The sequence below is a fragment of the Cricetulus griseus genome, chromosome 6 (genome assembly GCF_003668045.3).
Source record: "Cricetulus griseus strain 17A/GY chromosome 6, alternate assembly CriGri-PICRH-1.0, whole genome shotgun sequence".
Taxonomy (NCBI): Eukaryota; Metazoa; Chordata; class Mammalia; order Rodentia; family Cricetidae; genus Cricetulus; species Cricetulus griseus.
Window position 1 is genome coordinate 700,684 of NC_048599.1, and position 12,822 is coordinate 713,505.

The window sequence follows — 12,822 nt, forward strand, 5'->3', positions numbered from 1 at the left end:
GTCCTGTCAGTGTCTGGTGGGTGGACACCTCCCCAGGGAGGTGGCTGTCAGGACTGTCAAGTCCTTCATAACTCTATTTGTGTGTGTGTAGAAGGGAAGTCTCCATTGGCAGAGATACCAGCCAGTGTAGGAGAGGGTTTTTGTTTGTTTTTCTGTAGAAGAAACAGCACCTTGCGCTCTACTCTGTTCCTGTGTGTTCTAGCAAACTGCCCACCATCCTTGAAATTTCCCTCCACCCACTCCCCTCTCCATCTTTTGGCTCCAAGACTCACACCCCAGGGGCTGAGGGTTCAGCTGATACCTGATGCTCACCATCTAGTGGGCTCTTCCATGTAGCCGTGACTGGGTCTTGTCAAGGGGTTGCTGAGATGTCAGACTTCCACTGAATATGTGTGATCATGGAGCATGGTTTGACCCTGAAGACAAAAGAACATACAGGAAGCAAAAGGGCATTTGGGGTGGAGTCAGGCTAGTTCATCTCCAATGGGTGCTGGGTGTGGCTGCTCTCCTATCATGAGGAAGTAGGTGTGATTAGCTTGCTGGGAAAAGCCCTGCCTACTCCCAGGAGTAAGTGTCCATAAGCAGCTCATAGCTGGCTCTGCCATTGAGCCTGCCGTGATGTCTTGGGACAAGACCCACCTGGGCCCTAAATACATGGGCCTCTGGGACTTCAAGGCACGAACAGACGACGAACTGAGCTTTCAGGCGGGAGACCTCCTGCATGTTACCAGGAAGGAGGACCAGTGGTGGTGGGCCACCCTGCTGGATGCAGCAGGCAAGGCCTTGGCTGAGGGCTATGTGCCCCACAATTACCTGGCAGAGAAGGAAACTGTGGAGTCTGAGCCGTGAGTGGCCCCGGAGAGCTGGCACAGGGGGAGATGGGGTGGACACTGGGCTGGACTGGGGAAGCCAGAGGGTGTGAGATCCTAGACATTCAGGTGGTCATACTGTGATCCTTGACATTCTGGTATACAGGGTTGCTGATGGGGCCCTACCTCTGTGTGACACTGGGGAGTGGGGCCTCTTGTTTTGAGCCACCCAAGACCACTTCCCATACATACGGTTCTGCTAGGACCCAGATAGGACAGAAGGGCCTAGTATGGGTTTTTAGAATGCTGGCTGCAAGAGAAAAGATCTGTGTGGGAATTCAAGAACTGTTGGGGGTGTGAAGTTTGCTCACTTTCCAAACAGCCGGAACCAGATATGCAACCTAGTTAAAGAAGAGGTGTGCTGGGGCACACCTACTTGTATCACCTGTTGGGGGTACATGTTGCAAACACAGTGGTATGTTTTTTCATGTCCACTCAAGTACCTTAGTCCATTGCTCCTGGCCACCCACATACCTAAGCCCCTAGAGTCTTCAAGGAGCTACAGTAGTACCTGGTGTTGGCATGGCCACAGCTACCCAAGTACCCAAGCTATTTAGCTCTGAACTAAGGCTGGGAAGGGTCCAGCAGGAGGGGTTTCTTGTTTTGCTCCTCAGACCTCCCCCCCCCACAACTCATTTCACAATGAGCACCTATTGTGCTCAATGGAAGATTATGAGCACACAAGGGGACAAGAAACAAGAGTAATAATGGTACCAAGGACAGTTCCGGAGACAGGGCTCATGATGGGAACAAGGTAGGCATGAGCGGTATATATAAAAGACTGAGAAAAGCCAGGTGGTGGCATATGCCTTTCGCACTCATGAGGTAAAGGTAGATGGATCTCTAAATTCAAGGGCAGCTTGTTCTACATAGTGAAGTCCTGTGGCGAGAGAGAGAGAGAGAGAGAGAGAGAGAGAGAGAGAGAGAGAGAGAGAGAGAATTACGTGGCCAACATAGTAAGAGCAAAAGCTCTGAGGTCCAGAGAATCTAATCCAGGTGAATAAGTCAGAGGAGGAGTGCAGCAGAGGAGGCAAAGTGGTCAGAGGGGTGAGTAGGCAAGATTCTTTAACTTCACAGGACCTCAGGAGGTGGGCTTCAAGGGCTTGAGCTGAATATTAGGCTCCTACGTTCCAACTGATCTTGAGGGTGTTGGAGACTCCAAGGGCAGAAATCACCTATGGAATTCCAAGGACTTCCACCTGTAGTTCAGTTCAGGCATGCCCCATCCCTCATGTTGGAAGCCAGCATGCACAAATGCTTTGGAATGGGAGAATAAATATGTGCCACTGTGTCTGTGCAAGCACATAAGGGTGTGTGTATGTACTTGTGCAAGTATGCAGATGTGATCGCATGGATGAGAATGCATGCCTGTGCACATAAGTGCACATGTGCAAATGGATATGTGATTTGCATGGTTATGAAAACACGTGTGAAAGTATAAGCCAGGAAGCAGCACTGGGGATTGCTGTTGAGATTTCTCTCTCCCCTATTTCTGGGCCAAGGTTGGGATCAGTAGCTCTGGACCCACAAGCTGTTATGAGACATCCACATGATGGAATTGCAGGCCTTGAGGGACAGACTGACCCACAGGTGGTCATCCTCCAGAGCAGGATGGTAGGCAGTACTTGCACATCTATCCCACTGCTGGGCCACTAGGACATGTTCTGGTGTCCAGAACCAGCCGTTTAGGTCTTTCAGGGCCCATGATGGACCAAAAGGTTGGGAGCAACATGAGAAACAGATTAGTTGGGGTTGGGAGTATGAGATAGGAGCTAGGGGTAGCTAGGACTCCAGACAGGCAAGGCAAAGGTTAGATTGTTGAGAAACCCAGTGGACGTGTGTCTGGGGTGAGGATCAATAGGCTGAGGCTGACTTTCTCCCCTGCAGGTGGTTCTTTGGTTGCATCTCTCGATTAGAGGCCAAGCACAGGCTGCAGGCTGAGGACAACTCAAAGGGTGCCTTCCTGGTCAGAGTCAGCCAGAAGCCAGGAGCAGACTATGTTCTCTCTGGTACTGCTTCTCAGACCTCCCCTCACCTATACTAGCTCTGAGACTTTCCTGACCGCATGGTGATCTGCCTTTCTTCTGATTGTGAAGTCTGGGACATCTTCCTCTTCCACTGGAAGCCCTGACCCCTCCCTGTGGTCCAGCTACCCACTTTCAGCCTTTGAGGCAGAGAGCCAGGCACTCCAGGTTGGGTTGTTTCCCTGTGCTTTCTGGCATATCCTATGTGTGTCATGGAAACCAAGGCTCCACAGGTGGTCCACTGTGCACACGGCCCAATAACCTAGGGGTGCAGGAAACAACAGCCATGGCTTATGACAGGAGGGCCAGGGAGCCTTGGGCGGGCAGTGTCCAGGGTGGGAGCAGGGGCAGGCAAAGTGGGGGACTTGCAAGGTAGGATGCCTGCTTATGCCTCCTTCCTCCGGCCATCCACCCCAGTGCGGGACTCTCAGGCCGTGCGACATTACAGGATCTGGAAGGACAATGTGGGCTGGCTGCACCTGAGTGAGGCAGTATCCTTCCCCAGCCTATCTGAGCTCGTGGACTACCATAAGACCCAGAGCCTGTCCCATGGCCTGCAACTGACCATGCCCTGCTGGAAGGTAGGCCCCTGGCTCCTCTGTGATGTAGTTGGGGTCAGACAGGTGGAGTACAGTGTTGAGGCAGGAGGGGCTCAGAAAAGGGTATTCCTCTTGGCTGTCACTCTTATTACACTGACTCACCAGAGCTCAGTTGTGCTCCCGCTAAATCCTGACCCATGGTAGGTCGGGTGACAAGGTTCAGTGGCCAATTGCCTGATGGGGCTTATTAACCTTGATGGATAAAGACAGCTACATTTTTATGCAGGATGCTCAGATACTACTATGCTGGGGGTAGCTCTAAATTTAAAGATAAATAGAGCCCTCATGTGGGATTCAGAGCAAACACTCCCTGAAGACAAGCTGAGTGACCTAACCACCACTCCTATCACCACCATCACCCTTTCTGTCTCTCCAGCACAAAACTGAGCCCTTGCCCCACTGGGATGACTGGGAGAGGCCCAGGGATGAGTTCACACTCTGTAAGAAGCTGGGAGCCGGCTACTTTGGGGAGGTCTTTGAAGGGCTCTGGAAAGGCCAGGTCCGTGTGGCTGTGAAGGTGATCTCTAGAGGTGAGCAGGCCCAGGCCCAACTCAGCTTGGTCACATGTTACTTCCCCACTTGTTCTACCAGTGGGCACTTCTAGTCTCACCCGGCTAGAGGTATCCCAACATACTTACTGGGTACCTACAGCATCATGGTGGGAGTAATTTACTTCAATTGTACCCATTTTTATTGAAACGTCACTGGAAATGTGAGTTTTACCTAGAATCCCAGCCTCACCCTCAGGTTTATACCTGATCCTTCAAGGATCAGGTCAGCCAAGACCTTGAAAATATCCAGATGGGAAGTTTTGACTTTGGCAGTTGTGACCAGGTGGGGCATAGGAGGACAGATTGACACATCAGGCTTGGGGCACTGAGGCCTTGGTGGTGGTGATTTAGTGCTGCAGCTTGGGGGCTAGCCTTTGTCTTCCTAGGCTGACCATATTTCCTGAGCTGCTGCAGGAGGCCTGGACCTCGTGCCTGAGGCACAGGTCAAAGACTATATTCACTGAGCCTGGTGTCTCTCAGAAAACCTCCTGCACCAGCACACCTTCCAGTCTGAGATCCAGGCCATGAAGAAACTGCGACACAAGCATATCCTGGCACTGTATGCCGTGGCATCTGCAGGGGACCCTGTCTACATCATCACAGAGCTCATGCCCAAGGGAAGCCTGCTGCAGCTATTACGGGGTAAGTGGCAAGCTCCACCCTCCTTTCCCTGAGGTGAAAGTGCTAGAGGCAGCAGGAGATACACATAAAAGAGCCAGACCAATAGGAACACAATACAAGCCTGGTACGTGAGCTAGCTTGCTGGAGCCCATTCCCTTTGGTGGGATACCATGCTCAGCCTTAATGCATGGGAGAAGGGCTTGGGCCTGCCCCAACTTATTGTACCAGACTTTGTTGACTCCTCATGGGAGCCCTTACCCGTGAGGAGTGGACTGGGGGTGGGCTTGGGGGGAGAGGAGGAGGATCAGAGTAGGGATGGGAGGGAGAACTGTGGTTGGAATGTAAAATGAAATTTAAAAGAACAAATAAATTATAAGGAAACAAACAAACAAAAGAGCCAGCAGACATGCAGATCCTACCCATCCCTGCCTGACCCACACAAAACAGCCAGGAGTCCCCAGATGAACTTGTTGCTTTCTTGTTTAAGAAGTTACTTATTTTTTTTTAAAGTGGTGGTTGGTGGGGTGGGGGCTGGAGAGATGGCTCAACAGTTAAGGGCACTTATTGTTCTTGTAAAGGACCAGGGTTCAGTTCCCAGCACTCACATGGTGGCGCACAACCATCCATAATTCTAGTTGAAGGGGATCTGACACCCTTTTTTGGCCTCTGTAGGCATCAGGCATGCATGTGATAGATACACAGACATACATGCAGGAAAAATACTCAGACACATAAACTATATGTAAAAACTAAAGATGGAAGCTGGGCATAGTGGTTCATGCCAGAGGCAGGCTGATCTCTGTGAGTTCGAGGCCAGTCTGATCTACAGAGTGAGTGCCAGGACAGTCAGGGCTACACAGAAAAACCCTGTCTCCAACCTCTGCCCCTCCTCCTATAAAGACCTAAAGATGGAGAACAACCAAGGAAAGACATACACATGTACACATGTGCACAAACCCACAGTAACAAGTACATGCACCACACCACTAATACCACACCCCTCAAACACACAAATTGAAAAACAAATGGCCGGCGAGATGACTCAGTGGGTAAAGTGCTTGCAAGGCAAGCATGAGGACCTGTGTTTGAATCTCCAGAACTAATGCACAGAAGCACACATCTGTTATCCCAAGGCTCCTACAGTGAGGTAGATGGGAGGAAAACAAAAACAAAAACCCTCCTTCACCATGTCAAAGATGAAGACTAACACCCAAGGTTGCCCCCTGACCTCCATACACATGTACACATACACATTATACATATACAACAAATAAAAAGCAAATGACTTAAAATATGACAAGTCTGCCAATTGCTGATCATAAAATTTGAAAAGCTATAGATAAGTACAGAAGAGAACACTCAACCACAATGTTTATACACACAGTTAACTGAGGTCACTTTACTATAGGCTCTGTGTAGCCTGCTAGTGACCTGCAACAGCCCACTAGCTTCTCTCTCTTCCTGAGACCTGCTGTCCAGCCATACCTATATGTCCTTATACCCAAACACATGTGAAACACTGAAATACACAAATACAGACATTCACACATGGCATAGATGTACCCTCACACATGTAGACACAACTCATCTCACCGACAAGAAGACACCACTGTCTGTTTTCTTCAACACAAAACCAGCCATCCCCACCAGCTGAGGTACTGTGCAAAGATGCTACCAACTTCATACAACAGGGAAAGGTAGGGTGGCAGTGTAGGACAGTCATGCCTGGGGGTATATGTATTAACATATCAAAAGCATTTAGAAGAGTAAAGTTGTGTAATTTTCGGCAGGAAGTGGTCTTCAGAGATCAAATGCATGCCCCTTGTAGGTGTAGCTGTTAGTATTCAGGCATCTGTACTGGCCTGTCCTCGGGGTTCTAACAGGATATGCCCTCGGCTGCAGCCACTAAGAACAACAACTGTGCATATTCACTATGTTCCCTTTTAAAAGGGCCCTGTCCACCTGCCATTCCTCTCTCTTATTCTCTTCCTCTCTCTCTGTCTGTTCCCCCCTTCTCCCCCCCCATTTCTTTCTACTGCTGCTCCCATCCCCAGAGGCTGGTCTCCCTCCTCCCCTTTTCCCTTTTTATGACCCCTTTTGCTAATAAAAATCCCTCTGTTTGAACCCTGTCTCATGGCATCTTTCTCTCCTACACTGCTTTTCTTAAATTACAACAGTAGCAGTTTCTGGATGGACAGCATCTAGAGAGTTCAGTGGTTACACTATGCCAAGTATATCTTGCAGCAACATCTTTGGCCTTAGATTGCTTTATAATTCCCAGAAGGTGTATGGGACAAAGAGCATGTGTGTGCTCTTTGTCTCTAGGTACTGCGGAAGGTCTAGGATTGTCCACTTTCCAAATAAGCCAGACCAGCTGCCCTTTGCTGGAGCCTTCATAGGCCCAGAAAATGAGGACTGAGCTCTGGCCAACTGACTCTGGCCTCTGATCACCCTGCAGACTCTGATGAGGAAGCCCTGCCTATTTCGGAGCTGGTGGACTTTGCATCACAGGTCGCTGAGGGCATGTGCTACCTGGAATCTCAGAATTACATCCACCGTGACCTAGCTGCTAGGAATGTCCTTGTTGCAGAGAACAATCTCTGCAAAGTGGGGGACTTCGGGCTGGCCAGGCTTGTCAAGGTAGGACTCTGGAAGAAGCCTGAAGCAGGATATGGGGTTTTATTTTCCAAGCCTCTAGCAGAACCCAGCCATGGGCAAGATGAGTTCTCGATAGGGCGTTGTTAATAGGCAAGGCAATGGCTTCATTCATATAGCCACAACCTTGTTTATGCCACATTGGGCCAGCTCTGGGTATCCTGGACATAACCATGTACACTGGTCTTCTGTCCCCACACATTGCAGCTCTCCCCTTGTGGTACTCTCCCCCTGCCAGAATCCCAGTGAACTGGCACTTTTGATACACAGGGCCTATCCATGATTCTAGCACCTTTGGCTGCAGTGGGGTGGAGTCAATAGGTCAGACAATAAGGCAGTGTGTTTACACCTGCCCACTTGGACCTTGGCATCCATGTCTGTCCATGCTACACAGGAAGGGTACAAGTGGCAGCTCCCTCTAGTGTCAGGGCCCCACCATGTCATCTTATTACAGGAAGACATCTACCTTTCCCATGACCACAACATCCCTTACAAATGGACAGCACCCGAGGCACTCTCCCGAGGACATTACTCCATCAAATCTGACGTCTGGTCTTTTGGGGTTCTCCTCCATGAAATTTTCAGCAGGGGGCAGATGCCCTACCCAGGTATTGTTCCAAGAATGTCCCCAACTGTTGATAGGCAGTGAGGTGGTGTGGGGGCAGGTCTTGGATGGCTGAGATGACAGGAGGCGCTTTCCATAGCCTCAACCAGCCCCCACCCCTGTTCCATTCTTTGAGCATCCAGGAGCACGCTGCTGAGATCACTCCAGGAGACACTGTCCTCAGGGAAGGCAACAGCCACAGTGTCCTGGAAAATGTCCAGAGCATGTGGTCGTCATTCTTGTTGGAGACAGCATCCAGGGAGGGGTCAAAGGCAGCTGGGTGTGGTGTCCAGGGATTGGAGGGTGGGCATCAGACTCTTAGCTCTCATTTCTCTTCTCCCATGGGCCACAGGCATGTCCAATCATGAGGCCTTCCTGAGGGTGGATGCCGGCTACCGCATGTCATGCCCCCTGGAATGCCCACCCAACATGTACAAGCTGATGCTCAGCTGTTGGAGCCAGGACCCCAAGCAGAGACCTTGCTTCAAAGAACTGTGTGAGAAACTCTCAGGCATCACTAGGTATGAGAACCTGGTCTGAGTTCCTTGGACGTGGCCAGGACCCACCAAAGAGCGCCTTCGTGATTATCCTGGACCTCCATTGAAGGTGTGCAACATCCTTCACCTTACCGGGATAGGAAACATATCAAACATACCTCAGATACTACGTGCTGTCAAGGAGCGAGTAAAGAAGGAGCCATAGTCCCTTCCCATCTATCCTCTTCCAGGAGGTGGTCCCCAAAATTCCAGGCAGCCATCCTGGCTTCTTCCTCTCATCTCCTGGGAAGGCTTCATGTGACAGAGAAGCCAAGAGTCTCAGCAACAAGCCTGTGGAGTTCTTTCCAGCACATCACTTTCATAGCATATCTGTCCTTGGTCACTCCTCTGCTCAATTGTCCACACACACCCCACCCCTTGGCACCTTGATTCTACAGGCTCTTGTGCCACAGAACAAGTTTTGGAGCTTCAGGTCCTTTCCCTTCAGAGATAACTTTCTGTCCTGAGCTCCTGAGACAGAACACTCTCAGAAAAGACCACTGCCTTCATCTACCACTCTCCCTTTCCTGTTTGGACCTGAGGCTTTCCAGATGGTTCTGGTCCAAGCCTGCTTTCCCCATGTGTCTCCAGTGTTCTTGAACACATGCTTGATCCCTTAAGCCCAGCCAAACTATCTGCTCTCCATGCCAGCTCCTTATATACTAGGACATCAGGGCCCCAGTTCTGAGGGGTGAGAGCACCCCTAAAAGCTGAGGCTGTCTTACTAGAAGTTGGCATAACCCTCTGACCACATATCTACCAACTCTTTTCATACTGACCTCCCAAGATGGGTGAACATGCCCCAACCTCCCTTGAGGAAACGTCCCCTACGTGTCCAAGAAGCGACGCTGTCTATCTGTACTGCTTCCTGTAAAGTCAAGCTGTCTTTTAAAAATATAGTTCTCAGGGACATAACTGTCACTAGATAAGGAGAACACAGAGAAACATTTGGAAACAGGGCAAATGAAAACTCTTAGAACTAAGTCTTTTGCATAGATATTAGTCAAAAATTTTCTCTAAGTAACTTAACCTTTCATTTTTGTCAAGAACAGAATTTGGGCCAGCCAGGCTTGGTGGCACACATCTTTAATCCCAGCACTTGAGAGGTAGAAGTAGGCAGATCTCTGTGAGTCCAAGGCCAGCCTGGTCTACACAATCAGTTTCTGGACAGCCAGAGCTACATAGAGAGATCCTGTCCCAAACAAAACAATACAACCCCCCAAACCTATAAAAACAACAATAAAAAATCAAAATAAAGATGAGTGCTCATTAAATATCCCTAAAACCTCAGAAATAGAAGGTCAAATGTTAAGATTATGATTTAGAATAATCTTTAAGGGTGTTGGTAAAATTTAAAAAAGGTATGTTTTCAGACGTGCCAACCCTGAATACAAACAGCTAGACCAGTGGTTCTCAACTTTCCTAATGCTTTCCTCACTCATATTGTGAACCCCAACCATAAATTATTTTCGTTGCTATTTCATAAGTATAACTTGGTTTCTCTTATGAATCATAATTTAGATATTTTTGGAGATAGATTTGACAAGGGGGTCACAACCCACATGTTGAGAATCACTGAACTAGGTTCTTTATTCTTTCCAGGGTTTAAACAAGTTTGTTGATTTTACTGGGTATTTAAAATTCTGAAACCAGAAATGGAACCCAAGAGCAGCATACAGAAGAAGGACATGAGGTGGGGGGTGGGGTGGTCTTTGTTTCTGTGGTGTTGGTGACATTTGCTTGATTTGTCAACAACTTTGTGGTGACACCTTGTGAAACCTTCATGACCATAGCTGTTGAGTGAATGGGAATGTAAGTCGGGCAAAAATTTGAATAAACTTTTCAACAGTGAAAGTCATCTTACAGCCTTAAGTTCGTTCAGGTTTGAGAAATTTAGTTATTAATTCAGCATTGCAGTAATTCCTAAGGAAGCATAAACTTAAGCTGATCTTCTTGTGGACTCGTGATTTTACACAGAATGGGGAATTAGGTGTGCTTGGGTCTGCAGGAAGTATGAGAGCCTGTGTGATTTGAAGGACATGCTGCTACAGTGCCTGCCAGGGTTTTTCTTCAGTGGCATGCTGGCAGTCACAGTTCATGTGTGCTTACTTCCCAGTTTGCACTAGAACTGGGGGACCTAAGAGTTAAGAATGGTAATGCATGTAATTAGAACCACTAGAAATAACAAGAAAAACCACGTGTGTGCAAAGCAGACAGGGAAAACTGCATTTGTGGTAAAGCTGTCATTCATAGAGGAAGATAATCATTGATTGTTCCCGATGATGAAAAAGAAAAATAGGGAGAAAAAGCGGGTGGATCTTTCTCCCCTATTTTTGGAGACAGGGTTCTCAGTGCAACCCTGGCAGTTGTGGAGCTCACTCCACAAATCAGGCTAGATCCACCTGCCTCAGAGTGCTGGGATTAAAGGCATACACTCCCACATCCAGCTTGTTGATACTTCTTAGATACTCAAAAGGCCTGGTGGAATGGAATTTTATCTCATGTTGTCATAGCTAAGGACTAAAAGGATTTAGAGTTTGTTGTTGCTTTGTTTTTGAGACAGGGTTTCTCTCTGTAGCTTTGGAGCCTGTCCTGGCACTCACCAGGCTGGCCTCCAACTCACATAGATCCACCTGCCTCTGCCTCCCAAGTGTTGGGATCAAAGGTGTGCACCACTACCACCCAGCTATTTAGTTATTTTAAATTAGCTTAGGGGCTGGAGCTGTAGCTCAGTTGGTAAGAGTACTTGCCTAATAAGCATAAAGTCTTGGGTTCCATCCACAGCACTGAATAACCAGGCATGGTGATAGACACCTGAAATCCTAGTATCTTGGGTGTGGAAGCAGGAAGGTCATCCTCTCCAATGTGGCAAGTTTAAGACCAACTTGGGGCTACACAAGACCATGTCTTAAACATCCTCCCACCCTTAAAGAAGGAATAATTTAGTAATAATATAGATATAAAACTAGTTTAGCGGGGGCTGGAGAGATGGCTTAGCGGTTAAGAACACTGACTGTTCTTCCAAAGTCCTGAGTTCAATTCCCAGCAACCATATGGTGGCTGACAACCACCTTGAATGAGATCTGGTGCCCTCTGCTGGCATGTAGGCAGAAGACTGTATAGACTGTATAAGTAATAAAAAAAAAGTTTAGTATTATGAAAGATGTCTATTTACAAGTTTCAAAATCTTGCAATCTTAAATGAGTTTAACTCAGGTAACCAGCCTAGGGTTTGTGTTCAATCTCATGTTTCCTTCATGATGTGTGTGACTCAGTCTTTGATTATTGAAGGACAAGTTTTGCTCAAACACATAACCTAGATTTCCTTTAAACATCTTATTAGTTTGTTTGAATAGATAACTAAGATCATACCTAATCGAGTGCTTGACAATTCTGAAACCAACTCTAAGTTCAATTCTCCTAACTTTAAGTCAACTTTTAAGTTTCCAGAGGGGGCCTTGCAACCTCAGGATCTCTCTTTTATAAAAAGAGAGCAATTTTAAACTAGGTTATGGGAATCTTTGTCAAATATGAAAACATGAATCCTTCTTCAGGTTGTATTTGTTACAGGTGTTACTCATACGAGCTGTAGAAAATTCTTGAAAATCTGGTATATCCAGGTATAATTAGATATAATTCTATTATACTTAAACATGTGTCACAGAAAATTAACAGCTCCTTAGCTGTGGCTTCCTTTCACAAATGTTTACTTTGACTCTTGGAGATGAGAAGTGTCTATCAACTCAGTCTTAAACTACTTCTTCCAGGGTGTGTACATTGCACAGGTGTCCATATTGTCTTAGAATTGCTGTCTTAGGGCTTCTACATTTTGTCATGAAACTGGTGGGCTCACTGCCATCCCCAGGTAAGTCACAACAAGAACTCATTGTCTGAGTGACCTGATATTTTACATTTTAAAAAGCAACTTTAAATTTTGCTGGTTCTGAAGTTTTTATTTAAGGAAGTCTTTCCCTTTTCTATATCTTACTTTGTGAAAGATGAAATATGTGTCTTTCTCCTTCCTGACTTTTCCAGACTCTATAATGTATACCCTGCACTTTTGTGTGAAGGTTGGAGGACAATTTCCTCAGGTGTCATTTTAAGAGATGGCTAACTAATCCCCAGAATCTGCACCCTTGGTACTGAGACAACAAGCACCACCACATCTAAGGTCAAGCTTAGGTATTCACACTTGCAGGGTTAGCCTTTATCGACTGAGCTATTTCCTCAGCTCTAGGAAGACTGAATAACTTTGGTAACTAAGGGTGACTTCACGGTAGCAAGGCCTTATGGGAAGAACTGGCCTGGCTTCTTGAATATATGGCTGCCTCACTATGACCAAGTGTGACTTTAGAAGCCACAGG

The 12,822-nt window shown here is 47.5% G+C and overlaps 1 protein-coding gene across 1 annotated transcript; it reads left to right on the plus strand.

The window, feature by feature from the left end:
• The first annotated feature begins 618 nt into the window (after positions 1-618).
• Positions 619-9,092, plus strand: Ptk6 (protein tyrosine kinase 6). Its single transcript, XM_027419944.2, has 8 exons — positions 619-845; positions 2,757-2,878; positions 3,311-3,474; positions 3,869-4,022; positions 4,524-4,685; positions 7,123-7,304; positions 7,774-7,927; positions 8,276-9,092. The coding sequence occupies exons 1-8, from the start codon at positions 619-621 to the stop codon at positions 8,461-8,463; spliced, it is 1,353 nt and encodes a 450-aa protein (XP_027275745.1). The 3' UTR covers positions 8,464-9,092.
• The last annotated feature ends 3,730 nt before the right edge of the window (positions 9,093-12,822 follow it).